The sequence below is a fragment of the Temnothorax nylanderi genome, unplaced genomic scaffold (assembly GCF_030848795.1).
Source record: "Temnothorax nylanderi isolate EJ_2023f unplaced genomic scaffold, tnyl_v1.0 TNYL_tig0015_pilon, whole genome shotgun sequence".
In the NCBI taxonomy this organism is placed as follows: domain Eukaryota; kingdom Metazoa; phylum Arthropoda; class Insecta; order Hymenoptera; family Formicidae; genus Temnothorax; species Temnothorax nylanderi.
Genome location: NW_027249077.1, coordinates 1,582,806 through 1,599,579, shown reverse-complemented (window position 1 = coordinate 1,599,579; position 16,774 = coordinate 1,582,806). Strand labels below are relative to the sequence as shown.

Here is a 16,774-nt window from a genome sequence, read left to right as displayed (position 1 = left end):
AAAACTATGTACTAAATCTTACATCGATAAGATTTCTCACATGAATCTCAAATCGTGCGAAGAATGACTATGCGACATCTCATGTTATTTTATACTTCAATTAAACATATGAATATTTTATGAAGGAAAAGAATTTCAAGAACGTGTTTAAATTCCATATTATATTAAAAACAAATTACAACTGGCAACTGTATATTTCTATCGTACATATATTTATGCAACATTTAGTTTTGTCCACTTTTCACCAACTTTCCACAACCACTTTGCTAGGTCATCGTCCTTGGCCTCTTCTGATAATTCCTTGATTTCACTATTGCTGTAGCAAATATAACAATGGCATCGATATTACATTCGCGACGTTTAACGTTTGTTCAATTTTCGATGGTACTTACGCGAGATAACATCCGGAAACATTTGTAAGACTAGGATCTAATGCGGCATGCAAAACGGTTTGAGCTGCTTGCGAAGGTGCTTTAATAAATGGCCAAGCGAACGGGTAAAGAAGAAATCGGGTAAAGAAATTGGTATATACAAACATATGCCGCGTTATATTTGTATCAACTATACCAGGATGGACAGCATTCACAGTAACATCGGTTCCTGAAAAAGTAAGTGGAAAGTAGAGCATAGCAGTCATCGCGAAACGAGGAAAATTATGTAATTTATGCTAAATTACCTTTTAATCTGTTCGCCAATTCACGAGTAAAAAGCATTATAGCTAATTTACTTTGCGAGTACGCTCCACCAGCATCATAATCATTCTCCCAATTTAAATCCTTCACATTTATTTGGCCAGTACGATAGGCAACGCTCGTCAGATTCACAATTCTGGATGGCGCGGATGCTTGCAAAACGTCCAGAAGCAAGTTTGTGAGCAAGAAGGGCCCCATGTAATTTACCCCAAGATGCATCTCGATACCGTCCTTAGTTTGACTCTTTGGACATCTCATTACGCCGGCGTTATTAATAAGTATATGAAGTTTACCATATTCTGTAAACAACGTGAACAGAATAGACACTTGTCAGTTAAGTAAAGTAAAAAAAAATCAGAATAGCTGTGTACTAAACGTCAATCACCTTTCTTAAATTGTGTGACAAATTTCCTAATACTTTCTTGCGACGCTAAGTCACACTTTCTACAATAAACGTACTTATTCTTCGTATCGAGTACGATACATCGGCGTTCCTGTAAGCGAGAATAGAACCACGTTGCAGCGATTTAAAATAATAAGCGACACGAGGGAAGCTGGTCGCTCGACTTAAGTGTAATATCCTTACGGTATAACGTTATCCATTTGATTTTATACTTTATTTGTAAATTGAGTGGATACTAACAACGATACAAGTACCATTTCACATTTTTCCATGTCCCTGCATGCCATGATAACTTTTGCTTTACGTTTGGCCAACTCTGTAGTTACTGCCATTCCGATACCAGAATTGGCTCCTGTCACAATGACTACTTTATCCTCTAGATTCTCCTTTCCTTCGTATTTTGAGCCTCCCATATATTCCCTGAAAATTCAGCGTAATTTATTTTTACTATTTCACATAACTTTTTTCCATGTAACATATACATCACTTAATAAGTCATGAAAAAGCAACAAAAAAGTTTAAGATACTGTCTCAGTGAGCATTGAAATTATTTTGGCTTGGTAAACGGTTTTACTTATATCTTTACAACAAAATAGGAATGCATTCGTGGATTGAGAGCTTTAAAAGAAAGACAAAAGCGAGCATGAAGGAAATAATTGATCAGCTTAATTGTGCAGGGTTTTGAGGAAGACTTTTAAGCAACGCTACTTTGTCAAAAGCGCCGCGCCGATGGTAGTTGCCGCCAAGGAAGTGTAAACAACCGGTTTCGAAGTTATCCAGCGCATTTTCACCGATCAATTCATAGACGAACTACAGGAATGATTCAGACTCGGCTCGAGAGAACATAACCATAAACTCTCAGCATGTGCGTACGGCACGTGAGGCACATCAGACACACACGTGCAAGAACCCGCATAGGATACGATAGCCAATCAGCTTCACGAACTAACCGTCTAAGTTTTGGCAATCACGTGAAGCCAAAAAACTTTTTTATCGCCAAAAATTAAATAAAAGTTGATAAACTAAATAAATTTCAAAACGCGCGGATGTAAAGATAAATTATTACCATTTAATCCAATTAATTATTGCATCTCTTACTCTGTATTGAGGCTAATAATATATTGAAAGTCTATAAGATAATAATTTGTAACTTATTTGTATTAAAATAAAATTTGATCAGGTATAATTATGCATAAAAGCTAACTTTGTTTCCCACAAATCCATTTCGCTAAACAAAACACTATGGGACGTTTAGCCCTACAAGTCACGCCTACCAGATCGTACAAAATTAGTTAATTGCTTGTTCACCATTGATTTTATTCATTTATTCCTTTATTCAATCAAAATTTTCTAATCTTCCTCGTTATCGAATCTCTCTTACTTTTGATCTTCCTCATTTTAACGTAATAACATGTAACATCAGTAAAATTGACGAATGAAATAAAATCGCAATAATGTAAAGTATTACAAGTTAGTAAATCAGTAATCACATATTAATTCTCAATGATTCAATTGTATACTTCTGTAATATACTGTGATATATGACAAGAAAGCGATGTCGCCGGTGATAGAAAAGTATCTATAAAAAAAAATTTATTCATGCTCTTTATACATGGCTTGAACATTTTGTAGATTCTATAAATATGCATATATAAGTATATACATTATATTTAAATAAAGCTATTCTCTCGACAATTATACTATTCTGCGAATAACACGCGAGCACCGCCGGCTTCTCCGCCAGACATCTCGTAGAGCACGAAGATTCCGTCGTGGACTCGCCGCTCACAATTCGTTCGCGATTCGCAAATTGTGTCGTCAAACAAAGAAAAACTCTCGTTCTCGTTCGTTCGTATTCGTGCTCGATTTATCCGGGATATGTCGGGCATTCGCCAAGTTGCACAGCTCAGTACAAATTACATTCTTCACATCTCATCATCAAAGCGCAGATCTCGCGAATAGCTAAAAGTTAAAATCAACGGACGGCTCTCCAAGCGCGCGTGTAAAATGGGATAACTCCTCCAAACCGTCCGCTGTATACACAATTGATTTCGAAGTATCCTTATTTCAAACGTAATAATTTCAACGTGTCTCAAGTAAAAAAAGGGGAAGTCATGTACTGTAACATAAATCTAACATAAGGCGCCTTTAGGTTCACGCAGAAACGAAATAACGATGAGATTGTCGTACGACTTCGTTATCTATCGATCGCGAGCTCCCAAAGCCTTCAACGTTTTACATACATTCTCATTCGCCAGCTCATTTATTCTTCATGCAGATCATCACGCAACTAATTATTTTCTCGCTTTCCTTTTTTTTTTTCGGGAATATTACATAATCATCCTCTGCGATACGAGCGAAACAGTGGATATATCCGTTAAAAGAATTGAAAATGCATTATCCGTGATCATGTGATTTCGATGAAACAGCAATGGAGCCCTCGCGAATGCTAGAGAATAAATTACTACTTGATTAAAGGATAAAGATTACGCTATATCGTTTATCTTATCGTATGTACAGGGTACTTAACAACGTAATGTGCGTTTCCTTGAAACAAATCATTAGGTCACCACCCAGTGCCGCGTTTACAGAAAGAAAAATCACATCTAGCGTGTAATCCTTCCCTATATCGCACTACGATATACTTCTGTAGAATCCAATTGTGCGTACCAATCGTGATCTCAGTACGATGAGCGCACTGATTATTCCGCAATCTCGATTTGCCGAATTATGTTTCATGCTAACAGTCGGGAAGATACTCTCCAGAGTCTCGATACGGGGTGTAACAATCAACGTCATACTCAGGGGCTCGATCTCGTTTTCTCTCCTGTTTTCTTTTTTTTTTTTCGGTAACCGCCAAGAACGCTCATTTCTCCATGCAAATCCACTAAAATTAAATTATCCGCCTGATAGACGTGTGTAAACATAATCCGTTACAAGCTTGGGCTAATCCGGCTAATACACGCTAAATCATATTTACGGTGTGCGCGTACACCGTGCACTTGGTTCCCTCGAGTTATTTCCAACATCGTGAATATCGGCATGTTGTGATGTACATTACTAATACTAATTATATCACATAATAAGTTTTCGCGTCTTATTTACAATAACAGTGCTTCCGCCTATACACTTCGTGAACTTCCTCTCTCTCTCCTCCCTCTCTCTCACTTACAACTGTGTTAGGGCTCAGTCACAATGACAAAAATAAGGAATAAGATAAAGGAATAAGGGAATGTCGCATCTCACTTCAGTACATGTACATTAAAGTGAGATGCAACATGCCTTATTCCTTATTCCTTTATCTTATTCCTTATTTTTCTCATTGTGACTGAGCCCTTACAGGGCATTAAACCGATAAATAATTCGCGAGTAATTGCGGGTGATATAGAATATATATTAATTCAATGTCGTCAGCAGCCTTTTGACAAGGCAGTTTCAACAATACGTATGAATTACTTAGCGAAAGTAAAATTCGTGCAAATTTCCGTAACCTATGAAAAATATATAATCAATCGTTATAGACTTAGCCTACTCATCTCGTATAATTACATTTCAGTCTAAATTGTTCCTCCGAAGAAAACAATGTTCCCCATAACTTCTTTCCGTTAGCTCGAATATTTATTGAACGACTTTGTGACGCAATTCGGTTCAATGCTCTGTTTTTGCTAAATATCTCATTGCTTTTCAAAACTAACGAATGTTACATGAAATAACGGTATAAAGGAAGAATCTGGCGTGTCTCGAAAAGCATAAGTCACGAGAATAAAGAAAATCTTTATAGCTATGAGAAAATCTTACCGCAAGAACGATTGTTATCTATAATAGCACTTCCTATAAAAAATATCTTACTTAAAAAAAGACATTTGTTAAGAAAATTAATTCAATAAACATTAAACGTGGTACAGAGCAATTTTTTTCTTTCTTTCGCACTGATATTGATAAAAATGAGTTTTATTTGAGAGCAAGTGTAACGTGACGTTAATATTTGCAAAAGAAAAAGAGAGAATGCTGTGCAACGTACTTTAATTCAAATTGAATAAAACATTTCTTTTACTTATTTTAATATCATTGCTTCAGTCACTTTTAAACTTCCTTTTTATCTCGCTTACAGGAACTTTGCTGCAATTGAACATTGCTCCACACCATAGGTGCATCTCGAAATGTACTGACAGCTCTGACAATCTATAGCTCACATATGCTATAGATATTCAGTACTATCAATGCACTTTGGAACGCACCCCATGTTAATATAACTGTTGTAAAAATATTAGCATCTTGCTTCGACATTCAGACTAGATCGTGAAAAACTGATCTGCCTTTCACCGCTATTTGCGTATAAAAATCGCAAAAAGCACGATATCATGTAATCATAATGGCTGCGTTCGGGGAGCGCGCTATTAGCGCTATTTGCTTATTCTATCCTTGTTCTACACTTGATGAGCGATAAAGATAGAATGATGCAATAGCGCTAATAGCGCGCTCCCCAAACGCAGCCATAGTGGAATAACGAAACAGTTGCGGCTACGTTTACTGTGTTAGTTACAAAAGCCGGATTTATCGCGTTATACAGAAAACACATACGTACAGGACCTTTAATATAAAAAAAAAAAAAATACGAAGTATAGCGATTTTAGAAGGTCGAGAGGAAGTAAATTTTATACAAACGAAAATAATACTATAAAAATATATATCGACGGAGAACAAAATACATAAATACATGACGAGATTCAGTAAACTTGTGAAATTTGTCTCGTAATTCGCCTTTCGCCGTACTAAGTCCAGAAAAGTGTTAAAATACAGACAAAAAAGATGTCAGTGTCGAATAATGCGTTGTCTCGCATTATTAAAATCTCCCCGAAGAGGTGTGAATGAAAGTTCGATGCGAAATGAGTGAGAGTAATGTGACAACAGCGCAGATATCAGGTACTTTCTTTTTCTCGGAATTCGATATCGTGCTCAGCATCAAAGCTCTAAAATCATAGTACGGATATATCGAAAAGATGTTTATTACGTTTGTCTCCGTGACGTATCATCAATATCACATCCAACTCTTTAAAGCTTTTCAACGACGGTCCTGTGCTGAGTATCCAAATGCTGCATATAGTCAACATACTCGAGACAACATTCCTTAATGTTTCCGTATTGCTAATATCCATTTGGTAACACAAAAAGAACCGTTCTCTGCGCATAGCGGGCAGTCCCATTTGAGTACCTTATTGCACCTATCTCAAGGGCTGCTCGATATGTCCGGGAAGTGACGTTTTCCTCCTTCTTTTTACACTGCTTTTTCTGGCTTTCCTCAGGCCATAGAAATTGTAACGTTAATTCCTAGGTTTCCATTGTCAGCGAACAGCTGCGCGATAGAGGTGTCAAATACAAGGCAGTCAGAATTTAAAATCGCAGACGACACACCTTCGTGAATAGAACGCGGCATCGCTTCCCATGTGAGACGTCTTCTGTGCCCATTTAGTTCTAGTCTGTTGATTAGAATAGTTTAATTAAAATAAGAGATGAATACATACAAGAAAATGAATACAGGCACTTACACGAGATGAAAATATTAAATCTACCGAATTTTTTAAGACAGAATTTATTACTTTTAGATAAATAACACGAGTTACAGTTACCTGTAAGCAAAGTTCTCCGCTTGCTTCCTAGAGCCGATCAATTGTACAATTGCAAAGAACTGTTGATGTCCGTCGTACTTTTCTTGTTTTTCAAGCACCAGCATAAAGTGGTGGCCAAAACAAGATTGCATCATGACCCAATCCACAGCTCCGGGGAGATTAATGTCAGTTGCCAAAAAAACAATGTCTTCGCCTGGAGGAGATTGCAGAAAAGACAATGTGTAAATAGTTACAACCAAAGTATCGGTAAACGGGATAAAGATTTAATACCTTGTAAGGTCGTAATACTTTTGTGACTCATAATAAGATGCGGCATCACTTGTTCCAGCGATCCCTGCCATTTGCAGGACGCGCCCGGGCAGGGACAGCTGTATGGACGGAACTCGCATGCATCCTCGTGATCTGCTTTCTCCGTATGCACCAGCGAGACTGTGCAGCCGCTGGTGGAGTATTTGCAGGGAAACATCACGTTACTCGCCACCTTTTCCATTGCCAAATTACGGATGTTACCTGTGTTGGTCGACCGCTCTCGTTAGATACAATTCCAACAACCAGTTTTCGATAACAATAAAAAGAAAGTCTTCCCGTACCCAAGGGACCTCTGCACGTAGGGCAACAGGAGAGTTTCGGTCTGCAATTCGTGCAGACCAGATGTCCACTCTGACATTGCAAAATAGGTGGAAGCACGTAGTCGAAACACACGGGGCATTCGAAGAGGCTCGCCAGATCGGTGGAGCTGCTCAGGGCGGAAACGGTCGACGCGGAGGTACTCGCGACCCCTCTCCCTCGCTTGCCCGTGTTGATGTTTAGTTGGGACATTGTGTCTTTTCAGGTTATGTACCGGGGATCGCCACTCTGACTACTCGAACGACAATCTCCCTTTGCTTCTCGCGCCGTCTCAGCAATGCATTTCCGCCTCAATTAGCTGATTCAGTTCTCTGCAAAATCGTAAATACCCATAAATGTGAAATCTTATCGCGTCAACTCGATATCTTACTTAACCCTCGAGTACTCGCGTGCTAGAAACTAGAAACAAAGTCAGTAAAGTCACACGTGTTTTCTCTCTCTCTCTGTTTCTACCGTTTATGGATATCTATCCGTATCTAAAGAATCATTATGATAACGATGACAACCATAATAAACGTATTAAGATATGGATATCCTCTTTTTTTATGAATGTACATCGATGGGACACACGCAACTTCTCTTCCATTTTTAAATCCTTAAATCTTGACAATTGAACAATGAAAATCTTCTAACAAATTTCAGAACCTTAATCTTTATTAAAGTGGGATATGACGAGCTCAGGTACTCTACAAATGTAATCTTATTTTTACCCACTGCTCTGTCATTGTAATAAAAAGAAATTGTAAAATAATTCCGAGTCGAATTTTTTAAGTTTGGACCAATTTTATTAGCATTTGATCCAAATTTGATTTAAGATTATTCCAAAAATTTCACGTTATCTATTACTAGTGTCTATATGACTTAAATTCTTGATTAATTAGGATTTGATAAACATATTTTCACCTTAATAACAGGTTAGAAAGTCTAAGTCTAAAAAAAAGAGAATATACCTGAAAGAGAAAACGTTCCAAAATATTTTTGTTTGTAAATACGAATAATAGAAGAATAGCTTGGATCTAGTGGATCTGACTCAGCGAGTACGCAAGGGCTAATTATTATTATATAGATTAACTTAAATGTATCATTAAGTTACTATCATAATGATACTTGTATACAATGCTCATATGCCTATCGATTTAATAATTACAGTGAGTTATGCACGATAGGATGAAACTATACGAATCGATCTAGGTTGTTACTAATATTTAGATCATTTGTTAAGTCCGTTGGGCTACATAATTTTGCCAAAGATCACTGTATCCGTTGGAAAAAGGAAAAACTTGTTGCAATCTAAATCTCCGCTTTGCCGTCCCACTGTAATTATCAATTTCAATTAGGTTGCTACGTCTTCAGCTCAACAAAAAACCGCGTAAGTGCGAGGTGAGTCACTTTTTTACAAGCGTGCGTTCAACGACACGCAACAAATTATACGTATCCAAACAACCGACCGTAGACGACACATTACGCAATGCCGAGTCACGCGGTTTTTTTTTTAATTCCACGCACAGCAAAAAAAGAGAAGACTGCCGATGCCGGCTCGGAAACTTTCCGATCTCGTGGGCGATTAGCAGCTTCATCTTCCGGGAAAGATATACGCGACGCCCGCCGTTACTCCAAATCCTCGATCCATCAATGATCACAAATTTGTCTCTGAAAGACAAATTATGGATGAAAAAATGTCAATAACGATCTCGTTTCTTGGTATCAGTTTGATCAGTTTACTAACAAAAGCACGTTAAAGTTCTTCGGCAAAGAAATGTGTCTCCTAATTCGTGAAGGTAGTTCAAGTGTTCAAGTACTAGTTTAAGATTCTTAGAAAACGGAAAAGACGATACTTCATTTTCATAATTCAATCTAACGTTTTTCTCACGTCGCAGGTTCAGCCTACGGTGTGCGCAACATAGTAATTGGCTGATCTGAAACTCGCTTCAGTAAGTTCTATCCGGGACAAGCCTCGAAGATATAATTTCCAACGGCATTGTTCAACTCGGTTGACCTGGTACCCGATCCTCTATTCCCGTAGCCGTTTCCCCCCCCCCCTTCATTATTTCCTACAGGTATCCGTCCCCTCGACAGAACGTATAGCTCGAGACTCGTCACTTACCGAGGCGCCCAGGCAGGATTAGACAAAGGTGCGTGTCGGTCGCGATCGCCGTCGGGGCAGGTGAAACGTACACGCTGCCTCCCCTGCGATCGGGAGGCTCGCACGGCCGAACGATTGGAGTCGAGGGAAGGCACTTCTTGTGGGAGGCAGCGACGTTAACGATGATGACGATGAGGACGACGATGAGGACGACGACGACGACGACGACGACGACGACGAGGTGCACTCGGCGCGGCGGCCAGGATCCGTGAGCGTTGTTGCGCGAGTGCCCGTCGACGTAGCGTGACGACGCATCGATGTGACCAGGGTGTTGCGACAAAACGCGAGAGAGAAAGAGAGAGGAAGAGAGTGTGTATTTTTCCACGGATTCTTGCGGGGTAAGAAGCGAGGAGCAGGCGGGTGGAGGAGGGAGGAGGGGGGCTACATCGCGAATCCCCGCGATCGTCGGAGCGGCGTGACCGGTCGCGACGGCAACCGTGCCGATTCTGGGTGAGGCATAGCGCCGTGTCTGAGTGCACTGCTCGTGAACACGCTTTCCCTCCCTCCCTCTCTCTCTCTCTCTCTCCTTCTCTGTCGCTCCGCTCGCACGCTCCTTTCCGCCGTCGGATCCTCCGCTCCGCCTCCGCTCAGAGAAGACGCCCCGGTCGTTCGGTCCTCGTCGCAAGAGCCGTTCCGAAAACGCGACGAGCTCGATCAACCACACAGCTGTTACGGCACACGCCAACGAGTCAGCGCCGCAACTACCACTACCAGGGTGTCGGAAAACGCCGTACTGCCGAGCCGAAGCGATGCCGGGAGCATCGTCGCGAGGATCGCGCGACGCGGCATCTGTCGAGGGGACCGCAATGTCGTCCCCGTGATCCCCCCACCCCCCTCCACGGAGAAGATTAGAAAACAAAGTATCAGATCCGATCGGTGCAAAAAGCTTACCATATTTTATTCGAGAGAGATAAAATAATGTCATATTTGTATATTTAAAACTGAATGTAGGTATATAAAGACAGAAGATTTAAGAATGAATTTATAAGATAGAAGATTAAAATTGGATATATGTATATGTAGACACATCAGAAGATTAAAATCAATAATGTAAACTAATTGTAAAGTAGAAGATTAAGATTGGCTATATAATTATATTCGTTATATACCTTATGTGTATATCTTATAAATATATATATCAAATATATCTTATATATAAAATCAGAAGACGCAGTCTTCAAATTCTCTCAATCTTCCTCGGGAAGAAATGAGCGCAGAACTTAACAGTGAAACAAGTAAACTTTTTGCATTTTTTATATATATGTATATATTGTAATATCATAAATTTCCACAAAGAACATTTGAAATAATGGGGATATTTTTATTTTTTTTTTTGTTATAATTAAAATATACACTGTGTCATGGGTGAAACAGGCGAATAGTAATTAATAGTAACAAAATATTTGTATCGTTTCCCTTTAAAATTTTTTTTTCTCTCCCTCTCTCTCTCTCTACTCTACCCCTCTGTTTTCAATATATATTTTCGCACGCAGCAAATATGGTATACACAGTATACAGAATTAATTTCAAAGGCATTAGCTTGGCTCGGGATCTTCTCGAGGGGATAAACCCATTCACGTGCTCACGATGGCGAGAGTTGAGCCAAACCGCTATGCCTTTGCGACGTCTGCGGAAAAAACTTTTTTCTTTTCTTTTCTTTTCTTTTGAATGTAGCTTCGTCGGCCTCGTTATATTTCGATTGTAATAATTTCGATGTACCTAAATGTAGTCCCATTGTGTACCTTATCTACATTCTTTACAATTATACGTTAATCAGTTAATCCTCTCAATTTCGCGTGGTTTCGAAACCGCAAGTTTCTATCAACTGTTTCAAGAATTCCTAGTGCCTGTATCATCGCTTGTGTTAACAGTCTTTTCGCGATATGAAGAGCAGTCTTTACACGGCGAACAGGAACTGCCCGACACAGAAGTGTGAAAGAAATGTTTATAACTCGTTTATCATCCCCGGTCATTTCGCGCGCGCCTTAAACGTTACTGGTCACCTGGATCAGTTTAGGGAAGCCTTTGTCACTCTCGTTATTAATTATCTCCAGCGGTGATCATCCTCGCATACATCTATCCTATCCTATTTATTTTTTTTTTTTTTGCATTTTTGTTTTTTCATATTTTTCAGTACAGACTGAGATACGCAGACCGTACACAGACGACACGCAAGTGAATAGAACTTTTGTTTCAAGACAGATTTTATCCATCTTACGTTATTAGAGACAAACTGCCAGACAATTAATTACGGGCGATATACATTTTATGATACATTTAGGATATCGATAGTATGACACGATGCTGCGTTAAATATTGTGTAAACTATGATTATACCGGCAAGGTTCTCCCGTTTTTCTTTTCTCTCGTTACTACTAAATGTGCTATTTCGTCGACAGCAGGAAGTTACAAGTTGGACTCGTCGCTCGCGCGCGTACTTCACGTGTATATTTTCATTATATAATTTTTTTTTTTACTTTTTTGCTCTAAATATTAATTTTTATCTCGTTTCCGCATGTTTCGTATCCATTAAACGCACGTACATATATACACATACACGTACGTGCATGCGTACACGCATACTATGTATAATGCGCGCATGCACGCATATATACGATATGTACATAATCTTGCAGCCATAAGATGTTCATCATTACATTACTAATCAAAATCAAAGGATAGAGTACATTATGTTATTATTTACTAATTATGAGAATTATTTACTAACGCTAAGCAGAGAAATCGATTTTGATCTAAGGCCTTGGTCCTTGAATGTTAACCACTCCTTTTTTGCCATTTCCAATAAAGCGAGAGCTTGTGATTGCGAAGAGAAGATGAACGTGGACGTGAGAAGAAGACCGAATACTAATAACTTGCGCTTTCAAACGTAGGGCGTTGAAAAAAAAGCGCTTCAAGCACGCTCAGAAATCGATGATTCTTTTTTTTCAAATGATGTACGATACGATACTTTCTTTTGCAATCATTATGACTCGTGAGTATACTATAAATGTAATTGTCATTTCATCCAGTCTCAAAAGACGCGTCAGACTCAGATTAGACTGTATTTTCTCTTTCATGGATTAATCTTCTTTTTTTGATCATATAATTAGACTGCGATTGTAAAAATTAAGATTGTCTAACAATTTGAATTATTACACACGTTAAATTGCAAACGTAGTCTGAGATACAACTGTATATAGCTATAGGAAAGTAATATTTAAATAATAAAACTCAAATTTTTAACGTATAAAGGATCACTAAAGTAGGATATTAAGGTATTGAATGTTCCGAAAAGTTTGTACCGATTTAAAAAAAAATAGCAAACGTATACTTTTGTTTCTGTATCTAAGATCCGTATTCGTAGTCCATTCTTATCTCAAGACCGTCTTAAGTAATGTCCTGAGACGCTAACACGGCTGTGATCGATTTGTAACATTTTAAGATTGTACTTAAATATACACAGTAAAAAATTTTGTGTCAATGGAAGTCCACTCTCAATTTTGTGTTAAAATAACTCATTCATTGTGTTATTTTTGACATTTAGAAATGTTATATCGACATTTATAACATTTCTAAATGTCAAAAATAACACGATAAATGAGTTATTTTAACACAAAATTGAGAGTGGACTTCCATTGACACAAAATTTTTTACTGTGTAGGAACGAACTACGAATACCGGCCTATAAGAAAAATTATGAAAATTTCATCTTGTCAAAATTTGTTGGGTCTTCCAGCGAATACTTCTAAAGATGTGGCATAAACTTTCTGGATAATCCAATACGATGGATATACATGTTAATAGCAAATTAGGAATATAAGACAAATAGATCTAGATCAAATCATATTTCAGGACTTGCTGGTCTACTTCACTTAACTAAAGTCACGATCACACTATATCTGTTTTCTATTGCTGCACTGGCTGCAGTAGTTCAAGAACTGTACATATACTAAAGCGTGAGAGTCTCATATGTAAGTTTCTCACGATTCAATGTATATGTACACTTCTCAAACTAGTGCAGTCAGTGCACAATAGAAAACAAACCCAATATTAGTTAATATTCACGCGCAATATAAAGCAAGTTCGTTCGTTTGTTTGCCATTTTTACACAGACTTTACTATTACAAGTAGAAAAAAGTCGAATGGCATTAAAATTATTGTAATTGCTACTGGTTCTGCGCAAAAAAAAAAAATGTTTCGTGCCGTTTTATATAATTCTCACATTGTCAAGCTTGTATCTCATATAGGAAAAACATATTTCACACGATAAGAAATTATCGACATGGTAAAAAGCACAATTTTGAAAATGACAATTAATAGTAGATATTTTATTGATCAAAATGTCTGTAGGTTCGCTCCTTCTAATTCTAATTTCTTTTTTTTTTTTTTTTTGAAGGCATTCGCTCGTTTTCCTTTCATTATACACATACATCATATACATACATCATAACTTTTTCACTTCAAGTGTAAAAAGTATAACACGATACAAAGAGCAAAACATATGTTTTTTACAGAATAGTACACAGGGTCTATTAACGCTTTAACGAGCAGACTCGTTTTCTTGTTCTGGATCCGACTTCAGGAATCTTGCTTAGCAAGTTTGTTGAATTGCCAATTTTAATTAAAACTAGAATTAATTTAAATTGCTATTATTTAAATTAATCAGTTTGAAATTGATGAGATACTACAGAGAAAAATTTAACGTGCGGTCGATCCGTTTTGCATTTCGGTCCTCAATTCTGAAACACTGGTTTTTTTTTTTTTGGAGAACGACTTTTTGCTCAACACTTGTTGAACGAAGATATTAATATTGTTACTCTTAATTGTTACTGTTAATATCCATTATTAAGCCATTACTTGCGAAAGCATCCTTCATAACGTACTAAATTCGGGGTATTTGGGGTGAGGCTTTTCCATTTTTTTAAATCTTTTTCTCTCCCCCCCCATAATCCCGGATTCAGTCTCGGTTTGATAGACGAAACGTTCCACCTATAATAAAAGGTTCTACTCGTAATCATCAAATGTTTTAATATATAACCAAGAGATTTACCTCTCGGTTGTACTTTTTTTTTCTCTCTCTTACTTTCACACACGCACACACACTTTTCTTTCTCTCTCTCTCTTTCTCTCCCTCACACTCTTTCTCAATACGGTTGATGTCTCTGAAATTGACGCGGTCCCGGACCGTTACCTCGCGGTTTGGGACCATATCCCATATTGTCGTAGCCATCATAACCAGCGTAATCGTAGTTCGCGTACATGTCATCGTAGCCGCTATGATAACCGTTGTACTCGGGGATGTAGCCGTAACCGCCGCCGTATCCGTAGCCGTAACCAGGCGCCCAGAAGCCCTGATTTCTTGGATCCGGATTAACCTTCACTTTCTTGACGTCTACTTCCTTACCATTAATCGTCTGCTTAGGCGTCTTCAACAACTTGTACACGACTTCTTTCGAATCGAACGTAATAAAGCAAAAACCTTTACGCTGATTCTTAACTTTGTCAAAAGGCGCCTGCAGCTCGACAATGGTACCGTATTGGCTGAAGTAGTTCTTAATGTCGTCGTCGGTAATATCGGGAGTAAGACCACCCACGAAGATTTTACCGTGTTGAGGTTTTTTACTGACTCGCTTTGGGTCTACCTGTATAAACAATTAGAAAAAAAATATGCATAAATATACACGTGTACAATAGGACGGCACGAGGAGGTGGCGTTAAGCGTCGTTCCACATCTCTCGTCGCATTGCAAAAAACGTGCTTCATTATTAAGGTCGAATAATCCAGCGCGCAAAGTCCCGCGTAATAACGCTGCCCACACGTACCTTGCGTTTATTGATATAATGCTCGCCGGATGCGAGTAGCTTGTCGATGGTCTTTGGATTGGTGAACACCATGAACGCGAAACCGCGCGAAATGCCGGTGTGGGGATCGACCTTGACCGAGATGCTCTCGATCTCGCCAAACTTGCCGAAGTGATCGCGGAGATCCTTGTCGGTGGTGCTGCGGGACAGCCCGCCAACAAAGAGCTTACGCTCGTCGTCCTTGCCGGGGATCCCGGCGGTCGCCTGTTGTTGCCCCGGTTGCGAGGACGAGTGCTGTTGCTGGTGATGGTGCTGCTGATGGCCATGATCCTGATTATGTTGATGAGAATCGTTGGAATGCCCTTTCCCTGGTTGATCCTGCATATCGTCTTGTGCCTGGTTCTGGTAATCTACCGCTGCCGCCATCGTGATTCGCGTTCTCCGTACAACTTCTCCGCGCGATATAGACAAAGCGTGCCCGTATCCCTTGGACCTCGGTGCCAACTGCCAGCAGCGTCAGGGCGCGTCGTCTCCCGGCTCGGAAACCGAAATCGGAGCACGTTCTGCAGGCAGATATTCTAGGCGCGTGGCACGGATCCGGAGTCTCTCGACGTCGTCGTTGGATATTCGCTTAAATAATGGACCGGTGTAACTTGCCTCGCCGGCTTTGGCTACGAGAGAGGAGAGGAAAGGAGCAACTTCCGCGTCACGCCGCCGAGAGTGCCGAGACAGTTCCGCGCCGCGCTGGTTCAGCTCCCTGATTCGTCGCCGCCGCCATCGACGCGCCGCTCGGCCAATCGGCGCGCGACACGGCCAGCGACAGCTGGCGGATAGCTCGCCGCAGTTGCCACGCCGGAAGTCGCGTGGGTCCCTTTGTAGCGTCTCTTTCGGCCACCTTCGACACTTCTCCGCCGAATTTCCACATTTTCGCCGCACTGCGTCGCCTCGTGGTGTGCCGCCACCTTGAAAAATAAACTCGCGTTAATTTCAAGTAGCCATACTTGGAAATGTTTGAAAAAATGCCATCGCGTCCGCGACTGCGCGTCAACTTGAATCGCCTTGCGTACCGTACGCTATAAAACGGCTATACGCAAAGCTATTTAATTTCTCAATTAGAATAACGCGAACCTCTCGCTCGAATGTCTTTACAATGCAACTATTGTAATTATAAATAGCTTTTTTGACCATGTAGGTGGTTGCTTCTGCCTATGGTGCCAACAAGAACCAAAGAAGAAGATTAAATAGCTTTTCACATGGTTAAGAGAAATACAGATTTACAATATTTGGAGCCTTCTTACCGTTCATCTTCATCCTCATCGCCTTCACACTCCAATATGTTGTAATAAATAAAATAATATTCGATCAATTAGACAGAAAAGGGCCATTTACGGTACGAACTGGATCTTGGTAACCTAATAATTAAATAATATTGCGTTAATTTTTATATAATAATATATATAATAATATATAAAATAATATTT

At 39.4% G+C, this 16,774-nt stretch overlaps 2 protein-coding genes and 1 long non-coding RNA gene across 7 annotated transcripts; 1 reads left to right on the top strand and 2 right to left on the bottom strand.

Annotated features, from left to right (window-relative positions):
• Positions 1-146: 146 nt before the first annotated feature.
• On the bottom strand, positions 147-9,593 carry LOC139768335 (E3 ubiquitin-protein ligase SIAH1-like). 4 transcript variants are annotated; one of them, XM_071698417.1, is made up of 9 exons: positions 9,454-9,593; positions 7,313-7,660; positions 6,993-7,232; positions 6,723-6,915; positions 1,350-1,515; positions 1,078-1,186; positions 677-991; positions 393-600; positions 147-316 (listed from the first exon to the last, which is right to left on the bottom strand). In XM_071698417.1, the coding sequence occupies exons 2-9, from the start codon at positions 7,539-7,541 to the stop codon at positions 214-216; spliced, it is 1,563 nt and encodes a 520-aa protein (XP_071554518.1). In that variant the 5' UTR covers positions 7,542-7,660; positions 9,454-9,593; the 3' UTR covers positions 147-213. The 4 variants fall into 4 exon arrangements, with proteins under 4 accessions (XP_071554518.1, XP_071554515.1, XP_071554516.1 ...); XM_071698414.1 differs by lacking the exons at positions 6,723-6,915; positions 6,993-7,232; positions 7,313-7,660; positions 9,454-9,593 and adding an exon at positions 1,804-1,943; XM_071698415.1 differs by lacking the exons at positions 147-316; positions 393-600; positions 677-991; positions 1,078-1,186; positions 1,350-1,515 and adding an exon at positions 2,672-6,572.
• On the top strand, positions 480-2,281 carry LOC139768337 (uncharacterized). Its single transcript, XR_011717335.1, has 2 exons — positions 480-608; positions 1,773-2,281. It is a non-coding gene; the product is annotated as an uncharacterized lncRNA (long non-coding RNA).
• Positions 9,594-10,792: 1,199 nt separating the features above from the next.
• LOC139768336 (RNA-binding protein squid) lies at positions 10,793-16,000 on the bottom strand. Of its 2 annotated transcripts, XM_071698419.1 has the most exons (3): positions 15,315-16,000; positions 14,684-15,134; positions 10,793-14,481 (listed from the first exon to the last, which is right to left on the bottom strand). In XM_071698419.1, exons 1-3 carry the CDS (start codon positions 15,717-15,719, stop codon positions 14,450-14,452), a joined length of 888 nt encoding a protein of 295 aa, XP_071554520.1. In that variant the 5' UTR covers positions 15,720-16,000; the 3' UTR covers positions 10,793-14,449. The 2 variants fall into 2 exon arrangements, with proteins under 2 accessions (XP_071554520.1, XP_071554519.1); XM_071698418.1 differs by having other exon boundaries at positions 10,793-15,134.
• Positions 16,001-16,774: the final 774 nt, after the last annotated feature.